At 37.3% G+C, this 19,583-nt stretch overlaps 4 protein-coding genes across 4 annotated transcripts; 1 reads left to right on the forward strand and 3 right to left on the reverse strand.

Moving 5' to 3' along the window:
- Window positions 1-512: 512 nt before the first annotated feature.
- Window positions 513-7,867, forward strand: LOC106083811 (uncharacterized). Its single transcript, XM_013247069.2, has 8 exons — window positions 513-782; window positions 848-1,000; window positions 1,111-1,548; window positions 1,614-2,854; window positions 4,601-4,943; window positions 5,002-5,214; window positions 5,830-6,465; window positions 6,534-7,867. Exons 1-8 carry the CDS (start codon window positions 534-536, stop codon window positions 7,455-7,457), a joined length of 4,197 nt encoding a protein of 1,398 aa, XP_013102523.2. The 5' UTR covers window positions 513-533; the 3' UTR covers window positions 7,458-7,867.
- On the reverse strand, window positions 2,683-3,873 carry LOC131996690 (myb/SANT-like DNA-binding domain-containing protein 1). Its single transcript, XM_059366415.1, has 3 exons — window positions 3,415-3,873; window positions 3,146-3,352; window positions 2,683-3,097 (listed from the first exon to the last, which is right to left on the reverse strand). The coding sequence occupies exons 1-3, from the start codon at window positions 3,426-3,428 to the stop codon at window positions 2,917-2,919; spliced, it is 402 nt and encodes a 133-aa protein (XP_059222398.1). The 5' UTR covers window positions 3,429-3,873; the 3' UTR covers window positions 2,683-2,916.
- Window positions 7,868-8,156: 289 nt separating the features above from the next.
- LOC106083854 (DNA-directed RNA polymerases I, II, and III subunit RPABC1) lies at window positions 8,157-9,013 on the reverse strand. Its single transcript, XM_013247121.2, has one exon. The coding sequence runs from the start codon at window positions 8,898-8,900 to the stop codon at window positions 8,268-8,270; it is 633 nt and encodes a 210-aa protein (XP_013102575.1). The 5' UTR covers window positions 8,901-9,013; the 3' UTR covers window positions 8,157-8,267.
- Window positions 9,014-10,944: 1,931 nt separating this feature from the next.
- LOC106083227 (general odorant-binding protein 28a) lies at window positions 10,945-17,779 on the reverse strand. The gene is made up of 3 exons (XM_013246120.2): window positions 17,536-17,779; window positions 11,350-11,438; window positions 10,945-11,273 (listed from the first exon to the last, which is right to left on the reverse strand). Exons 1-3 carry the CDS (start codon window positions 17,762-17,764, stop codon window positions 11,058-11,060), a joined length of 534 nt encoding a protein of 177 aa, XP_013101574.1. The 5' UTR covers window positions 17,765-17,779; the 3' UTR covers window positions 10,945-11,057.
- Window positions 17,780-19,583: the final 1,804 nt, after the last annotated feature.

The raw sequence follows: 19,583 nt of genomic DNA on the forward strand, positions 1-19,583 counted from the left end.
CATATACAACTATTTGCTTCACTTAGCCGCTTTTTTTGTTGTAGCTAGCAGCTGTGCCAATGATTGCCACCTGAAAAGGTGCATTGCGATTCTAACATTGTTGCCACTGTATTAAAATACATATTCCATGGCAGCCGGTTGTACGTACCGGATTAATAACAAAAGGGTAGAAAACTAAACAAAAATATAAATTTCTAGCATTAGTTAGATAGGAGGTATGTCAATTCGATTTTTATTGGCATTAAGTGGATGAATGGCAATGCTTCCATAAATTTTTTTTGGGTCATATAAGCCCATACTTGGGTGATTTAAAAAAATGTTATATAGTTTGGTCTGACATTATCCACCACCACGTCGATATAAATATTAATATACTATAAAAATTTCATTAAATTCGGACAAATCCGAGTTCAGGCGTTAATGGGCTAAAAGTTGCACTGCTGTCATCCATTAATATGGCAACATTGCAACATACAGCTGATTGATGTAAACAAAATATTCCATTATTTAATGTTCATAAAACGTCCAAAATAATGTACGAAAAAAAATTATTCCAGATAAATAATTTAACAAAATGCGGATATATTTTTAAAACAACAATTACTGCAGATGACTATTACTTGGTCCTGTCATGCATGCAATGTGACAATGTCTTCTGGGAATTGGCAACATTTTTAAGTCATATAAAAACACACAACATTCCAAAAGATGAACTTCATGCACAGGAGGGTTCGGTATTTGGAATCATTAAAACGTTTGAGGAAAAGTCAGACAAAGAAATGGCAAGTTTCACTATGACACACAAACAAACAATGCTGATTTGATTTGAACTGATTTTATTTTCTAGGATCCCCTTGGGGAAGTTTCATACAGTTATGATAACTCCAAGAACATTAAAACATTTATCAGAAATGAGACAACAGATGTGACCATTCAAGAATTGGAAACAGCTAATGAAACGGTTGATAGTGATAAAGAGATAAATGATAATGATTTTGAGGTATTAACAGGACACTCATATATTCTTCATTCGTAACTTTACAATTTAACCACAAATTTTAAAAATTGGAAACAAGTTCAAGCACTTGTATATTTTCTATTATTTTTCAGCTGAAACCCCATTCTTGTTTTGATGAAAATTTGAACGATTTTAATAATGATTATATGCCGAATGAATATGCAGAGCATTGTTCCAAATCTGTGGAAGATTCCAACCTAAATCTAAAGCAACTGAGTAAAAATCGCAAGTTTATTGCATCTCTTATCGATGCGTATAAAAACCAACCACAGCTATGGGATACATCTAAAAAAACGCGAAATTCCAAAAGAAAGCAAGAAGCATATAAGAACATACTATACGCCTTGAATGAAGAGTATCAAGTTAGTGGCTCAACAACCAAGCAAATTGAAATAATTATCAAACGTCTGCGACTGCAATTCACTCACCATTATAAAAGCTTGCACAATGACAAAGAAGAAAGTTCTAGCTTATGGTTTTATAATATGTTGAAATTTATAGAACCGCATATCGAAGGGGTATATAAGCAGGTCAGTATCTATGCCAACCCATTTTGTCTGATTTCGGTAAATGTAATCATTTTATATGCTTGCAGAAAAATATTTCCCCGCCGCTGTCAGAAGAAAATTGGCTTATTTTGATTAACCTATATAAAAAGAATGAATGTCTCTGGAACGAAGCCAATATATATCACACCTCCATCATGTACCGGCAAGAAACCCTTGAGGCAATGACTAATGAGTTCATTGTCTTGTCGAAACTGGAAAATATATCAACAATCGAACTTAAAACTTTTCTTGAAGACTTAAAGGCAATGGCAGTAAACGAAAATAAACGTTTATTGAAAGAAGAAGTTACTGCTGGTAAGACTCATACGTTTCCAAAGTTTAAAGAAGAACTGAATTTTCTCTTGCCCCATGTGGGACCATTTGTTTGCTGTCACTGTAAGAAAACGTATTCAGATGTGTACGCTTACAAGTTCCATGTTGCCCAACATGAAGGCAATAAACCTTTTAAATGCATGGTCTGTCATAAGGAATTGACACACAAAAAGGAATTTATGTGTCATTTAAGACGTCATACCAAAGAGTGTCCCTTCCAGTGTGAAGTCTGCAGTAAATCTTTTCCTAGCAAAAAGGAATGGCAACGCCACATTGTAAAACACGGTTCAAAACCATACATCTGCGAATTGTGTGCCGATAGTTTTTATACTCAGCATCAATTAACCAATCACATGAAGAACCATGCAAATATACGTGATAATGTATGTTCCGAATGCGGTAAAGGATTTACCCACCGCGGACTGTTGCGTCAACATTTACAAACTCACAGTAAAACTGAAAGTCAATGCACCATATGTAGCAATGTCTATGCAAATCCCAGAAGTCTACGTAAGCACTATGTACGTGCTCATGAAATACACGAAGACAATTCTACGCAAACGTATAACTGTAAGATATGTATGATCACATTTCCCACAGTTAAAGATGCGAAGCAACATCGCAAGGAACACAGGCAAAGTTTTCCGAATAAACGTCATACCTGCGATATATGTGGAAATAATTTTGCTTATCCTAGAAATTTAGCAGACCACAAAAAAACTCATTCCAATGTACGTGATCAAATATGCGATATCTGTGGCAAAGCATTTACAAATGCAAATCTATTGAATCAACACAAAAATGTCCATAATGGACAGAAGTTTGAATGCAAGGCTTGTGGTAAGGATTACGCGCACTACCGTGGACTTTATCGTCATATTGTAAGAGCACACGGTTCAAATAATAAAGATCCATGCGCTGCGATTGCAAAACAGAAACAAGAAATTCAAACCGAATAAAATAAAAAAAGCGCCATTGCAAAATAAATATTGGAAGCAATAATGTAATATATATACGTTATGATATGCCATAGGTTTTTATGTTTGTACACATACCAAAGCTTTGCTCTTCGAAAGACGACGCCTTATGATATTTGTATTCTCCTAAAATTTTGTTGATCTTTTCGAATAAATCCCAGCTGGGCGGTTGTCCTGTTTGGTCAGATTTCTTTATTTCATCCCTGTAAGAAGAAAAAAATCTAAGTCTCGCATTAATTCGGTCAAAAACAGCCGCAAAGTAATGTTACCTATATTTACTGGTAAGGTTGTGTAATTTGGTTTTAATTTCTTCCCTCGAGTAAAAATATCCTTTGGCGGACATTGCTGCGGCCATATTGATATATACATGTGCATTTTTCCGAGCTTCTCGCAATTCCTCCAGATGTTTCACCCATAAGGTAAGCAAAAAGTGTTCGCCTTCGACCGACCAACGTTTGCGAGTTTGTTTTGCTGAACTGCAATAAGGAGTATAGTTTTAGCTACTTTTTATGACAAACCAACTGAATTCAATACCTACCCATCTTTTTCCATTTTATTTGAAATTTTCTGATCTATACTTGGTTAGTTGAAAACGTTTTTTGCCTGCTATCAATTATGTATATTAATTTTCGTTGGCTTAAAACGGGTTTTGTTTGTACGTTTAACGACACAATAATACAAAGTTGATTTATTTATAAAACTTGCAATAAAACACACACACACAGCTTTGAGTTTGTACTGAATATAGAAAACGAAGCAAATTTTGTGTATATGTGTGTGACGAAGGTAAATCAATAAAAAAACTGTTTACATGGCAAAATAAATTATCGTGTTTTAAGTAAAATCACGTATAAATCCCTTACTTTTAGATTGATTTAAAGGATAATATAATTGGAAGGCTGATGGTGTTTGCTAATTCACGTTTACAAGAGCAAAATAAATGATCTCGTTTTAAGTAAAACTCGAACAAATCCAAATTGTTTGGAATGCCTTTGAGGGTAATTTAAATGACGGTCAGCTGGCGTTTTGTTAACATACACATTCACAATTATTGATAACATTAGTAATCCCAGCGGGAAACTTCAGGAGTAAAAGCCGCTTTTCAAAGGTCTTATTTTGTAGTCGGAAGATATGCCATACACTTTTCATACTCGTTGCTATTTAACCAAGATTTACTAATAGAAAGTTGGGTCACTTGCGAAAACATAAAGTGAACCGTAAACAGCTGAGTACAATTTTTTCTCGCAAAGTGCGCTATCTGTCAAAGAGCTTTCGTTGTGTGTGTGTATTACACACACAAATAACGAAAAATGGCGCGAACTAGTAACATACTCAAAATCAGAGTTTCACTAATCTCTGATTTTGACAAATAGTGCACTCAATATTTTGTTGTTAGACAACTGCCACTACCAGTAAATGAATATATCTTGGCGTGAAACCACATTTTTAAATCCGCCTTGGGCATTTGTATTGAAGCTAAACCGGGTAACCGGTTCAACTTTAGGATGCGATTTTAAGATATCATTCCATATTGCATTTCCTGTTTTGGTTTTCTTCTTCTTCTTGACCGTTTTTGTTTTGATTTTTTCGTTCATCCTTTCCTTCATCTCATTCTCGTCTATTCGTTCATTCTAATTTTCGTAAACATTTTTTTCCTTCATTTAACTTTTGTCACGATAGGAGGATTAATAGTTGCTTTTTCCAACACCAAATCCTTTCTGAAGCTATATATTTGCCCAATTCCAACTCAATGAATATAAACATAAGCTATATAAAATGGCCACACTAAGTAGTTTGTCCAACTATAGCACCTATGCCAATTATACAAAATGTGGGGAAATATTAAAGTCACCAGCAATTGGAGAAAGACAATATGCACTTTTATGTCTACAATGTGAAGAGATATGTTTACAGTTCCAGACATTTGTTATACATTTAGAAAAGGAGCATCAGGAGCTCTCCTTTGCAGATGTAAGAACAAAGGAGGAGGAAATTGATGATGTAAACGAGCCATTCGCCACAGTTAGTGAATTTGCAAAAACCAACGTCGAGAGTGAGGACAAGAAGGCAGGCTTTCAGCGACTTTCATTAGTTATAAGATTTTAATACAAGCCTTTCTTTTTAGGACTTGATTGTGGACCCTTTGGAGGAGCCGGTAGTTTTGTTGATGAAAAATCCCAAGCATAAAGACAAAGATAAACGTGTTGGTAAAGTCCAGACCAGACAACAGCCATTAAGTGAGACCCGAAAGAAAAAATACGATGAATTGGTTAAACAAGAACCTGATGATGAAATAAATCTGGAGAGCATCCAGGCTATTGCTGCAAAGCATAGTGAGGTAAATATTTGGAGCACTTAAAATGTTCCCCCAAAAATTCTCCACTAAGTGGAGCCTTCTTCCGGTATGCTGTACAGGCATTAATTTTATGCCTACGAAGTTAAGGCCTTAAGAAATCGGGAGAATTGTTTATATGGGCCTATATTTATTTAAAGACCTATCTGGGCTTCTAGAGCCTCAAGCTAAATACGTAGAATACCTGATTTATTTTAAACCCATGGCAGCCGGTTGTACGTACCGGATTGACCCGATGAAGTCCTTCATCGGCAAGGGCTGCCGCCTCAGTGTACAACACACTGCTACAACAACAGCAACAACCTGATTTATTTCCTTTAACGAAGCTATGATTCTCGTCCGCAGCGTTCACTATACCTCACTTCATGGACAACTGATGTCGTAACGCTTCCGTTTTCCAACTACTGCAATTTGTAGCAAAGAAAAAAGAAAGAATCATGTACTAGATCGGCTTGGAATATAACAATGAGCTATAATTTATGAACTTGATATGGTCTTAGATCAATATTTCCTACAGTAACATCCAACTACTTTCTCTCTTCCTTAAATTTAACCACTTTACTATCCCTATACTTGTAAAAACTTATTTTTTTTTTGCAGTTTCCCAAACCTTTTCTTCAAACCGTTGAACAGTCCACCATTGCTGAGGCTTTGGATGAGAAATCACCTAATTATGGAACATCATTGAATATAAAAACAGATTTATCCTATCTGGACGATGATATAATAGACTATGGTGAAGATGATGACGATGAAGATTTTATTATACGCGATGATGATGATGACGATGATTTTGACGACAAGGAATTCTTAGATGACACTAAAGAAGGCGATGATGATTTAAAACCATCACCAGCTAAGAAATCCAAAGTGAAACTAGATGTTGGCTTGGATATTGATGAGTTTATGAACAATCAGATTTATGTTGTAGCCTTTATAGCAGCCTACCAGAAACAAGACGAGTTATGGGATGCTACCAGACCGCCTAAACTGGTAAATCGTTGCCGCAAGAAACGAGATGATTGTTTAAAAAAGATATGTCAAGAGTTGCAGGAGTCAGATGTTCCCATGACAATACGAGATGCCGAGAAATGTATTAAATACATGAGAGTCCGCTATATACGTGATGTACGCATACGCATGAATTACATTAAAAATAAGGATAAAGACTATAAGCCCTTGTGGTTCCATGACCATTTGGAATTTCTAAAACCAACTTTAAGTTTTATACAAGAGGTAATATTTAAAATGTATAACAAACTTAAAGATTCAAAATTTTCAACGATTTCATTGTTGCATTCTAGTTGCAAGAGGAACAGCTTTTGGCAAAACCCAAACTGAACGATGAACAAATTATACGTTTAATAGATATTTACAAAAAACATTCCTGCTTGTGGAACGAACAGGATATATTTTATTATTCGGAGCAAAGGCGTCACGCTGCTCTACAAACTGTTATTGGGGAGGTAAAGCAGGAATTGCAATTAAATTATACTGTAGATGAAGTGGAGGAAAAAATCGAATTTATACATAAAATAGTTAAGAAAGAAAAGGAGAACTGCATCGAATACACCACCAACAAACCCAATGGGGAGTATAAATCATCCTGTAAATTTTACAATCACATTTCATATCTTCTGCCACATTTGGGTCCCTTTAAGTGTCAATTTTGTCCCAAGGTCCTAATGCATGTGGCCACATTTCGCATACACGTATCGAAACATGATGGCTCCAAACCATTTAAATGTTCCATTTGCAATTATGAATTCACCCAAAAGCCGGGCTATGTTATACACCTGCGTCGTCATACTCAAGATTTTCCATTTGTGTGCAAATACTGTGGCAAGGGATTTCCTTGTAAAAAAGAACTCAAATTGCATTTCCAAAATCATCCAGAATATGAGAAAGAATTCATATGCGATGTGTGTGGTGAAGGTTTCACCCAACAAAAGCTGCTCAATTGGCATTTGAAAGCACACAACAATATAAGAGACTCAATATGCAATATATGTGGCAAAGGTTTTACAAATTCCAAGTTATTATTTCAACATCGCACTGTGCACAGTCAAGAGAAAAGTGTGTGCAAACTGTGTGGCAAAACATATGCACACTATCGTGGCCTTTCGCGGCATATGAGTAAGGATCACGGAACTACGGTGGCGGCGGTAGCAGCAGTTATGGGAGAGAAACCCAAAAAGAGGGTACTAACCATAAATGAAATAAGCTAGATGTAAGTAATATTTATTTTAAGTTATTAAAAAATTACATTTTTATTAATTTTAATAAAAAAAAATGTACATATAAAATGAGATAAGGGAAGAAAGAATTAAAGAATGCCGTAAGCCGTTATACACATAAAATATGGCAAATTGGCCTACAAACATTACATTAAGGAACAGAGGGCAAACTTCTCACATATTAACTAGAGATGTTGTTGTTGTAGCAGTGTATTGTACACTGAGGCGGCAGCCCTTGCCGGTGAAGTACTCCATCGGGTCAATCCGGTACGTACAACCGGCTGCCATGGGATTGAACTAGAGATGTCTCTTTGCTCGATGATCTGCATATATTCGTATGTAGTCCACCATCAGGAGATATATCCTTCCTATCCGAAAAAAATGTTATCAGTTGTTGTAGCAGTGTGTTATACAGTGAAACGGCAGTCCTTGCCGATGAAGAATTCCATTGGGTCAATCCGGTACGTACAACCGGCTGCCATGGGATAGATCTAAGCAGTATTTATTTGATGTGCAACCACTGTCCAAATATGGAGATTGACAAGGATCGCTACGTAGCAAGGCATGGTTTGTGACTGCAATAGAAAGAATCATTCGCAGCCCATATTATCTTAATCCCTCTTGATCCTTTGTTGTAAGCAATCCCTTCAAAAAAAAAAACACCAAAATAAGAATTGAAAAAATCCCATGTTTTGTTTAACATTCGCCTTTATATCGTCATTTGTTATTGATTCCATCTGCAAACCTCATTATATCTAATATTTTATCATAGCTTAAAATAGTTATTCCTATTGTTCGACTTCAGCAAACCAAACGATAGGAAATATAACGTCCAGCTGTTTCCGAAGAACGAATAATTTTCACCACTTGACCACGTTTAAGACCAAAATATCTCGATACCGGATCACCAGCTTGAATTCTCATCAACATGTTCTCTTTCAGTTTATAACGTGCCAGCAGCTCTTGTTTCTCCTCCGGTGTCATGACCACATGCTCCGGTACCAACTCATGCTCGGTTATATTAATCAATAATTCAGATTCTAAAAATTGTTCCAATATATATTTGGGAGCCATATCGACCAAAGACTGTTTGGCCGAGGGAGTCATGCCAGCCTGTACAACTACAATAGCCCTGTGAATATTTTCCTCCTGCATACGCGTACAATAGGTCTTTATGGTTTTTATGCCAATTTTTGGTTCGTCGGGAAAGAAGACAAACATTTGATCGGTGGGATCATCGTTGTGGGCAACCAAAACAATCAAATCGGAGCGTGCAGGCCTCTTCTCACTGGGTTTGTCACCAAACATTTCCTTAAATTGTTCAAGTGTCTGATCCAATTCATCTTGTGTCACTAAATAGCCTCTATCGTGGCTAAGTTGCATGATGGTTTTTCGTATACGCCATAGTTTGTAGGTCTCAGCTTCATCATCCATGGTTTGGTTGAGTTTTTATTAAATATACAAAAAGCAAGCCGAAAAAGTTAATAGAGAAATCCAGAAATAATAAACAGCACGCCGCAAAGTCAAAATTCTACACGCCAGATGGATGTATGGTATGTTACAATGTGAGTAGTCGGTAACCATATTGCCCGTTTGGCACAAATTCTTACAATCACCATCTTATGTACCGTTCACACCTTTTGTTTGGTAGGCAAACATTTGGCGTATGGTAGAGATTCGAAGAATTTGAATTTCGCACATAAACTGGTTGGTGGAGCTGGTGAATATAGATAAATGAGAATTATCTAAGAACATGTCGCAAGCAGAAGTCTGCTCTCAATGGCATGTAGTTTGCCTCGTTTGTACTTTCTAAATAAGTAATATTTCCTTTCGCCTAAAGGAAAATATGGGGTAATGCACGTATGTAGGGTTTCAGCAGTCGAAGCTTCCAATGTGTGTATTTTTCTTTCTTTTATTTCTTTTCTTTTTGCTGTAAATTTGATATTTTTTGGCAGAGCTGTCAAAATTACCCATGCCTATAAGCTTGACTTTTGCTGTAAAATTTTGAGAGTGCTCTGTTATTACTATCCTCTTTGAAATGTCTGAAGACAAAACGTAACAAATTCGGAAGTCTTCAAGACAAGATCTTACCGAGTTCGTTCTGAATTCTGTTCGCTATTCTGAGAAAATTTTTGTACAGACAGTTCTGAAATAATTCTGAGCGATGTCTGATAGCTTTTTCGTATGTTTTTTTTTTTAAATTTTCTTCCGACTGTTCAGAAGGAATTCGGAACAATTACTGCACTGTATGTCTGTACGAATTTTCCTTGCGACAGTTCTGAAAGAACTCTAAAGGATGTCTGAACGTTCTGTCGCATAGTTTTTTAGAGTAGATTAGTATACACCCATGGGGGTATACTAATCTAGTAATGCCGTTTGTAACAACTCGAAATATTGATCTAGGACCGTATAAAGTATATATATTCTTGATCGTCTCGACATTCTAAATCGATCTAGCCATGTCCGTCCGTCTATCGAAATCACGATAGTGGTCGAACGCGCAAAGCTAGCCACTTGAAATTTTGTACAAATACTTTTTATTAATGTAAGTCGTTGGGATTTGCTTTGGGCCGTAAAGGTTAAGGTTTGTATATTGCTTCTATATAAACCGATCTTCGGATTTGACTTCTCGAGCCTTTGGAAGCCCCAATTTTTATCCGATTTGTATGAAATTTATCACATGGTGCTTTGTTATGACTTCCAACAACTGTACGAAGTACGGTTTAAATCGGTCTACAACCTGATATAGCTTCCATACAAACCGATTTCCCGATTTGACTTCTTGGCCCCTAGAAGACGTAATTTTTTTCCCATTTGGCTGAAATTTTGCACATAGTGTTCTCTAACGACTTTGAACAACTGTGCGAAGTACGGTTCAAATCGGTCAAGAACCTGATATAGCTCCTATATAAATCGACTTCTTGAGCCCTTACAGGCCGATATTTTTGTCCCATTAGGTTAAAATTTTGCACATAGCGCTCTGTTACGACTTTCAACAACTGTGCCATGCATGGTTCCTATCGGTCAATAGCCTCATATAGTTCCCAAATTTTAGCAGAATCCATGGTGGTGGGTTTCCAAGATTCAGCCCGCTTTCTTTTCTGGTTTGATATCACTTGAGGGTTCTCTTACCATTTAGAAATTTGATAAGAGTATGCATTCCAGCGTAGATATGGCAAGGTTTGCAAGATATAAGGACAAGAAAATGTTTCGTTTTGCGTTTTCGAAAACTGCAACAGGCCTGCTAATATCTGCCATATCTACCTAAAAGACGTTGATCCGGTGGAAGCAGGACTACGAAAGTATCGCTATAGCAGTCCTATAATTTTTTTGACAACGCTAGACGCCAACAATTAAAAGTCAAAAAAATAATCATGCCAAAGAAGATACGACTTTGAGCTGTGGAAGACCTTGGCGCGTACTGACAGGGTGGTGAATGTCACTTTTCTCTCATTTTTTACTGATTAAAAACTCTTGCTTTTGATATTGCAAGCTATAATCATATAATCATTATTTATTTAATAACTAAACTTAAGATTAAAGCATAACGTGTGTATATTTTGGTCCATAACAGCATTGGTCCGATAGCTTTTAGAAGTCAATGTCTTCAATTCCATGGGCTTTAGCCTGCTCCTTAAAACATTTCAGATATTCCTCTGCAGCTTCACAGTGGTCTCCAGATACTGCCAGTGCATCGCAAGCTGCGACAACTTCATCAGCTATTGTCATCTTTGCAGGATCACCTTCAGTATACATTTCAGCATGTTCTCTGGCAACGACTTTATCTAGTTTACCATCGCCGTTCATCTGATCAAACAAAATTCTTAGGATTAATATTCATTGCGTTTGAAATTTTTGGTTGAGAAATATCAACTATCCTTACCGCTCCATATTTTTTCATAAGGCACGATCGCATACACTTGCCTTCGGGAGTTGAAGCGGGTTTTCTAGCTACCATATCGGCAATATCAGCTGTAAATATAAATTTACCGAAAAGGGAAAGTTTAGTATTCTTTTTCTTTGAGAACGGGTAGTTTACTAAATTTCCCATGAACATTCAATTAAGGAGCAGGGGATACTTCTCTCATATCAATTAGCGCAGTCCGATTAATGTTTAAGCTTAATGATAAGGGACCTCCCTATATATGCCGAGTTCGAACGGCATGCCGCATAGCGACTGATGGAGACACTTGATAGAGAAGTTTTAACATGCCGGGATAATTCACGAATTTAGTTAGCATTAGTAAGGAATGACCACTACTGAAAAATTTTCTGATGTTCACGCCGGGATTTGAACCCAGGCGTTCGGCATTATAGGCGGACATGCTAACCTTTACGCCACGTTGGCCTCCTTGGTATTTTAGTTTAATTTATTTCCTTTGGGAAAGAGTGATTGTAGTACTCTTTTCTTTGGGAAGTTGCAGTTGTAAAAATCGTTTCCCTTAAAAAAAAAATTTTTCCTTCTCTTTCGATTGGAAAAGTTTAGTAGTGGTACTCTTTTTAGTTTTGTGATCTTTCCCTTGGTAGGTAAGTTCATTAGTATTCACATACTTTCCCGAAAAAAACGGTAGTTTTCAGCCTCTTTCTCTTGGAATGTGATAATTTTTGTACTCTTTCCCTTTGGATAGGATTTTTTAGTACTATTTCCCTTTGGATAGGGTTGTTTGGTACTCTTTCCCTTGAGAAAGGTATTTTTAGTGGGTTTTCCCTTGATAAAGGTCAGTTTTAGTGCTTTTTGCGTTGAGAAGTTTATTTTTAGTACTCCCTTGATGAATGTTAATTTTAGTGTTATTTGCCTTGAGAATGGGTAGTTTTAGCATTCTTTTCTATAAAAAGTCTGTTTTAGTACGTTTTCCGTTGGGCAAGGGTAGATTAAGTACTCTTTTGCTTGAGAAAATATAGTTTTAGTACACTTTCTCTTGAGAAAGGGTAATTTTAGAACTCTTTCACGAGGTAGTGGGTAGTCCAAGTAATCTTTCCCTTGAGAAAGCGTGGTATTAGTACACTGTTCCTTTGGAAAGAATAATTTTTTAGTACCTCCCTTGAAAAGGGTATTTTTATATACTTTTCCTTGGTAAAAGGTAGATTTAGTACCATTTTCCTTGGAAATGGAAACTCTCCATTGGTACTCAATCCCGAGGGAAAGGTTGGTTTCAATACTCTTTTCCTTGAGAAAGGGTACTTTTAGCACTCTTTCCCTTTAGAAAGAGTACTTTTAGTACTCTTCGCTTGAGAAAGAGAACTTTTAGCACCCTTTCCCTTGAGAAAGGCTAGGTTTAGTCCTTTTTCCGTTGAGAAAGTGAAGCTTTAGTAACCTTTCCCTTAAGAAAGAGTAGTTTAACTACTCCTTCCCTTGAGATAGTTTAGGTTTAGAAATAAGAGTAGTTTACGTACTCTTTTACTCTCGAAGTGTAGTTTTGGTAATCTTTCTCTTGACGAAGTGTAATTTTAGAACTCTTTCCCTTGAGAAAAGGTAGTTTTAGAACTATTTCCCTTTAGAAACGGTGGGTTTAGCACTCTTGAGGAAGTGTAATTTTAGAACTCTTTCCCTTGAGAAAAGGTAGTTTTAGAACTATTTCCTTTGAGAAAGGGCGGTTTTAGTACTCTTTCTTTTAAGAAATGTCATTTTAGTAGTCTTTACCTTAAGAAAGTGTACGTTAGTAGTCTTTCCCTTGAGAAAGGCTAGTTTTAGTACTCTTTCGGTTAGGAAAGGCTAGTTTTAGTACTTTATCCCTTGAGAAAGGGTAGTTTTAGTTATCTTTCCTTTGAGAAAGAATATTCTAGTGGTCTTTCCCTTGAGAAACGCTAGTTTTAGTACTCGTTCCCTTAAGAAAGAGTAGCTTAAGTACTCTTTTCCTTGAGAAAGGCTGATTTTAGTACTTCTTCCCATGAGAAAGGTTAATTTTAGTACTCTTTCCTTTGAGAAAAGGTACTATTATAATAATTTTTCTCGAGAAAGGTTAGGTTCAGCACTTTTTCTCTTGGGAATGGGTAGTTTTATTAGTCTTTCCCTTAAGAAAGGTCAATTTTAGTAGTCTTTCCCTTGACCAAGTGTAGCTTTAGTCCTCTTTCTCTTGAGAAAGGGTAGTTTTAGAGTTATTTCTCTTGAGAAAGGGTAATTTTTGTACTATTTTCCTTGAGATAGACTAGTTTTAGTACTCTTGCCCTTCAGAAAGGATATTTTTAGTACTCTTACACTTGAGAAAGACTAGTTTTAGTACTTTTTCCCTTCAGAGAGGGTAGTTTTAGTATTCTTTCCTTTGAGAAAGGGTAGTTTTAGTACTCTTTCCCTTTAGAAAGTATAGTTTATGCACTCTTTCTCTTGAGAAAGGATGATTTAAGTACTCTTACCTTTGAGAAAGGTTAGCTTTAGTGCCCTCTCTCTTGAGAAAGTGCTGTTTGTTTTTTGGGATTGATTCTAGATAATAAATTGAACTGGGGCTTCAATAGGGAATCTAGAATAAGATAGACTATTGCGGTTCTCTATTCATACCGATGCGATTTAGGTAGCAGATAGAGTTTACGACCAAAGTAGCTGCACTGGTGGCGTGACCAGTTTCAATGACGGCGGTCTGTGACAGAGCACATGTTTTATTCGCTGTATCTGTACTTCAGATTTATAAGTGTACTATGGAACCTACTGCTACTAGTTCCCTGGAGGCTGTTTTGTGGGTATAGATAATGGACTTATAAATCCGAGAGGGCTTCATTCAGATTGTTCAGGTTAGTTTTTAATTGCAGTCTGCAATCAGACTCAATTGGAAAATTATCCTATTGTAATATCACTGGAGAAGGAAGGTTCCTTCTTTCTCCTACCGTTGGAGTCTGTTAATGGACTTATAAATCCGAGAGGGCTTCATTCAGATTGTTTAGGTTAGTTTTTAATTGCAGTCTGCAATCAGACTCAATTGGAAAATTATCCCATTGTAATATCACTGGAGAAGGAAGGTTCCTTCTTGCTCCTACCGTTGGAGTCTGTTTTGTGGGTGTAGATGATGGACTTATAAATCCGAGAGGGCGTCATTCAGATTGTTTAGGTTAGGTTTTAATTGCAGTCTGAGGTCAGACACATTTGACACTTAGCTCATTGTGAGATCACCAGAGAAGGAAGGTTCCTTCTTGCTCCTACCGTTGAATCAGCACGATCGAATTTAAAAGCCTAATAAAATGTTCACTTCCATTAATTCAGACAAGTCTCTAAGCAATAATAGCCTAATGTGGAACTTCTTCTTTTTGCTAGCGCTGCCAGATGCTCTATAGTTTCCTCTTTCGCCTACTTGCAACCTTAACCCTATCAGCAATTTTTCAGTTAGACACTTAGCCCATTGTGATATCACAGTAGAAGGAAGATGCCTTCTTGCTCCTAACGTTGAACCAGCCCGATCGATTTTTAAAGCCTAATAAATTGTTCACATCCATTAATTGAGACAAGTCTCTAAGCAATAAGAATCTAATGTGGAACTTCTTCTTTTCTTCCTCCTACTTGCAACCTTAAGACTATCAGCATTTTTTTCGGAACGACAGTCACCTGTCATGACGCACAGGATGTCTGAGACTTTTGTTCAAGTCAACGACAGTAAAACGACGTACTCCCCCAGTTTAAATAGTACGGAATTCCTATCTTAAAATTTTCTTTTTAGAGGTACTTCATAGTTTTTAGCACAACAAGCCGATTAATATCTGCACCCTCCTTTCAACCTAACCTAACCTAACCTACTCCAGGTTAGATCTGAAATCCTTCAGAACTTATCTAGAAGAATAAGCTTACATGTTTCCCGTTCTTCTGGAATGTGTAAGGTGGTTTATAGTCTTGCAAGCTCTTTTTATATAAAATTTTATGCGATATCTCTGTGATCCGTCACTCAAAGTAGATTGCTGTAACTTGTTATGATTCAAAAGTTACCGTCGAGACATACCAGTATAATTGACACGGCTATGGTTCACATGAAGATTGACTACTTAAAGAAGTTGGACATTGCGCTGGTATCTACATTGTCGAAGTCAATATGAAACAGAGATGATACTATAATCATTATAAAGAATCGACGTCTCTCGTCGTATGAGGGACGATTACAATTGAATTGCAATTGAAATCGGGCTTTCAAGGAACATCAACCAACAGGATATTTGCATATTCAGCCAGTCTGACATTAAGGGCTTTCATTGGTCTCGGACTTAGGAACATAAGTATTGCACAACTTTCGGTACAATTTTTTGGGCGACTGCACAGGCGTTACTCTAGGTTTGATCCCTGTTTATATGGAAGTGACAGGAAACAAAAGGGCTGATTTGCTTGCGAGAGAGTAAGCGAGCCTTTTCCCGATCTAGGTTATAAATGAGATAAATTTGAGGAAGCTAGACAGCTAATATATGCTCTTAAGGGCAGGTCGATTTACAGGTCGACTACATAAAATTTTAAGAAGCTTCTCCGAAGAAACGTATTTCTGAACACAAAAACCGCCCTCGACTATCGCAGATCTCTCAACGAGATGGCTGAACAGTTCAAAATTCACCTGTTCTGGGTGCCAGGCCACAGAGATACTACAGGCATTCTAAAGCAGACGAGCTTGCGAATCTAGAAACTACCTTACACACCCCAGGGACACTGGAACCTGTGGGTATGCCTCTAGCGACATGTAAGCTAAGACCAGGCTCGAAGGGCAACGAATGATAGATGGTCACAAAGAGGACTACTGCTTTGATGTCATTGGCTAGAACAGACGTCTCAATCATTGTGTCCGTCACTGACAGGTCACTGTCTAATCGGAAAACATGCTGACAGACTGAAGGTTGCCAGCAACGACCTTTGCAGAAGCTGTGAGGACATCGAAGAAGAAGAGACTATAGAACACCTTCTGTGTGCGTGTCCCGCACTAGCATTTAGAAGGAGTTCCACTTTAGGTTCTCATTTCTTTGAGAACCTGTCTGATTTAGCGGATGTAAACATTCGCAAGTTAAAGCGATATGAATGGTTCAACGGTAGTAACTAGAAGGGATCTTCCTTCTTCTGTTATCACAATGGACGAAAATGTCTAAGTGAGTCTGATGGCAGAGTGCCACTTTAACCTAACCTAACCTACCCTCCAAAGAAACCATGTATCTAAATTAAAATTCTATCCGCGCCTCTCGATTTGAAAATGTATCTATTGGGTTGCCCAAAAAGTAATTGCGGATTTTTTAAAAGAAAGTACATGCATTTTTAATAAAACTTAGAATGAACTTTAATCAAATATACTTTTTTTACACTTTTTTTCTAAAGCAAGCTAAAAGTAACAGCTGATAACTGACAGAAGAAAGAATGCAATTACAGAGTCACAAGCTGTGAAAAAATTTGTCAACGCCGACTATATGAAAAATCCGCAATTACTTTTTGGGCAACCCAATATATGCCCGATAGAATAAATGGCAGAATTAAAAGCTTTTCCCAAGTCGAGAGACGCGATTTAGGGGTTTGAACTTAGATCCATGGTTTCCGACAGTTGTCCATTTTGTCATTACATTTGCAACATATTTATTTATATATTTACACGCTAAAAAGTATATATCGTCACCTAAAATGCCCAAAGAAGTAACCCAAAACAATCAAAAATTGTTTTTTAGATTGAATCTGGTACCCAAGCCGAAAATACAATTTTCTTATTTTAGGTTCTTACGTTCAAAACTGACGATTTTACTGATGTGAAGAAATCGGGAGTTTAACTCGATGGAATAAATGGTAGAATTATAAGCTTTTTCCAAGTCGAGAGACGCGATTTTGGGGTTTGAGCTTAGATCCATGGTTTCTTCGGAGATTTTTCTTAGAATTTTATGTAGATTAGGTTTTTGATATACAATTTTTAATTTTTTTTTCATCCATACAAATCAACCCGTCCCAATGCTAGTATTTCTCCTCCAACTAAACTTTACATACTCAAACAAACGGTAATTTTCGTTTGATCCATAGAAGTTTTTTTCTAAAGGATCAACTATTAAATCAGCAAGCGAACTAAACGTGTTCGTTGTAGTGATTCGATCTAAGTGGGTTTGGCAATCTATACTTAGCTCTATGTAGAATATTTGCCATCATTACCATCCTTGCCACCGGTCTCGCCTTTACACACTTCAGCTTTAGCCATAAAATCAGCAATCATAGCTTTCTTATCGATTTCTCCACGAACTATGACGGCCCCGAAAACACACAAAATTGCTAGTGTCACTAAGTATTTTGTCATTTTGTTGAGAATTATATCACTTTCTATTTTAGTTTTAATTAGAATGCTTCCACCTTCAGCTAACAATGGATACTTAACAAAGTGCATTTCAACTCGCCACTATTTATGCTAGAAATGAGCTAGTTTTTCATCTGTGAAATTATAGGGCACCCACACACAAATAATGACACAGGGCCATAGACCTAGAGCCGAACACACCATTCATTACATATATACGAGTACACACGAGTGTTCGTACATACACACCCACACACTTTAAATTCAATAAAGTAATTGTGACAATGCAAAATTTGGCAATAAATTGGTGAAGAATTAGCAAAAGTATTCATTTGGGCTACATATGTATATATTATTATTAATTAAATTCAAGTATTTAGCTAATTGACTATGCTTGAGTGAAGGTGTATTGGATTATTATATTAGAATTATTACACCATATAAAGAAGTTAGCTTCACTTGTACAACAACAAAAAAAAAAAAACAAGTAATCAAGAAAAACTAATTTAGCATACCCCCCATTAGTTTTAGAAACCGGATGAAAAGTGGGCTCAAGAGTCTAAATCAGGTGATAAATCTACCATTATGTGCGAGAATGTCGAGAGATATAAAACAACTTGGTGTTTCGGATGCGTAGGTCCAACCGAGCCAAAACAGCGCCTTTTACGAGATCATGATTAACGTTTTGTGCTCATTAAAGAGCCTTTATGGGCTCAATACCGTAAATCGGGGGATCGGTATAAATGACAGGTTTCATAAAAATGATTCGATTTGGATAATATACCTCTCTTAGGTGTCATATTGTACCGATCGGTCTATATGCCCTTTTAGAGGGGTTTGGCCGGGGCGGCGGCTCCCTGACTCAAAGAAATTCGCACTGCACGGTCCACTCATTTCTTATATACAAATTGTGATTTGTAATTTCGGGTTACTATAGAGGTAAATGCAAATGTAAATTTGCCCATAAACACTCCATTTAGGAACAGGGGCAAACTTCTCACATATCACTGAGTGCTGTCCGATTCAAGTTTAAGCTCAATGATAAGGGGGCCTCCTTCTTTTAGCCGAGTCTAAACGTCGTGCCGCAGTGCGACACCTCTTTAGGGGAGAAGTTTTTACATGGCATAGTACCTTACAAATGTTGCCAGTATTAGGAGGGTAGGTTAGGTAAGAGTGACAGTGCTTTACAGACTCACTTAGACAATTTTCCAAGTCCATTGTGATACCACAGTAGCGACAGACCAAGACGGGAATCGAACCCACGACCCCTGCACTCGTAATCCAAGCACGCTACCGGGTCGCCGAGAAGGAGGGTATAACCACCGCAAAAGATCACATGAATCGATCCATCCATTGATTATAGACATATCTCGGATATACACCTAAAACATGGCAATCCGTCGTTTATTTAGGCTATATTAGTTTAGGTTGAAAAGACGGCGCGGATGTTAATCCGCCAATGCCACCATAGGCATACACCTAAGTCTGTAATCGGCTTGTTGTTACTCTAAAAGTAACCACGGTTACTAAAAAGTAAACTCGAAAAAGAAAATCTAAGTCAGGGATTCCGTGCTACTTACACAATCTCTAATTGTTTTCCTTACCATGCCCCTAATTTCGTTCAAGTCTGGTATTGTGTTCACACGTGAGTGCCGGTGGCTGTTAGCCACGAAAGCCGTGCAATGACATAGAAATGCTCCAACGTCACCGATTTTGCTAAATAGAGCACGTAGTCCTATGTGTCCCGTTAGCATACCGAGAACTATATTGACCTCCGTCTCACTTCCCGTTAGGCTCTTCTCACGAGCTGGCCCTCTCTATAAGATTTTTATCGTCCTACCGACCGTTTGTCGCCCAAACTCCTAACTCGGACTTCGTCGACCCGAAAGACTTTGACTTAACCACACAG

The sequence above is a fragment of the Stomoxys calcitrans genome, chromosome 4 (assembly GCF_963082655.1).
Source record: "Stomoxys calcitrans chromosome 4, idStoCalc2.1, whole genome shotgun sequence".
NCBI classification, from domain to species: domain Eukaryota; kingdom Metazoa; phylum Arthropoda; class Insecta; order Diptera; family Muscidae; genus Stomoxys; species Stomoxys calcitrans.

What these genes read in the sequence shown, in the direction of transcription:
- LOC131996690 (XM_059366415.1), bottom strand. An exon ending in AACCTTACCAGTAAATATAG is followed by an intron (nt 3,098 to 3,145) that starts GTAACATTACTT and finishes TGCGAGACTTAG; the next exon opens with ATTTTTTTCTTCTTACAGGG.
- LOC106083854 (XM_013247121.2), bottom strand. Translation starts at nt 8,900, where the DNA reads ATGGATGATGAAGCTGAGACCTACAAACTATGGCGTATACGAAAAACC.
- LOC106083811 (XM_013247069.2), top strand. Translation starts at nt 534, where the DNA reads ATGTACGAAAAAAAATTATTCCAGATAAATAATTTAACAAAATGCGGA. An exon ending in TCGAAGGGGTATATAAGCAG is followed by an intron (nt 1,549 to 1,613) that starts GTCAGTATCTAT and finishes ATATGCTTGCAG; the next exon opens with AAAAATATTTCCCCGCCGCT. An exon ending in TTGCTGCAAAGCATAGTGAG is followed by an intron (nt 5,215 to 5,829) that starts GTAAATATTTGG and finishes TTTTTTTTGCAG; the next exon opens with TTTCCCAAACCTTTTCTTCA.
- LOC106083227 (XM_013246120.2), bottom strand. Translation starts at nt 17,764, where the DNA reads ATGCACTTTGTTAAGTATCCATTGTTAGCTGAAGGTGGAAGCATTCTA. An exon ending in CGAGACCGGTGGCAAGGATG is followed by an intron (nt 11,439 to 17,535) that starts GTAATGATGGCA and finishes TTATATTTACAG; the next exon opens with CTGATATTGCCGATATGGTA. An exon ending in TTATGAAAAAATATGGAGCG is followed by an intron (nt 11,274 to 11,349) that starts GTAAGGATAGTT and finishes TTGTTTGATCAG; the next exon opens with ATGAACGGCGATGGTAAACT.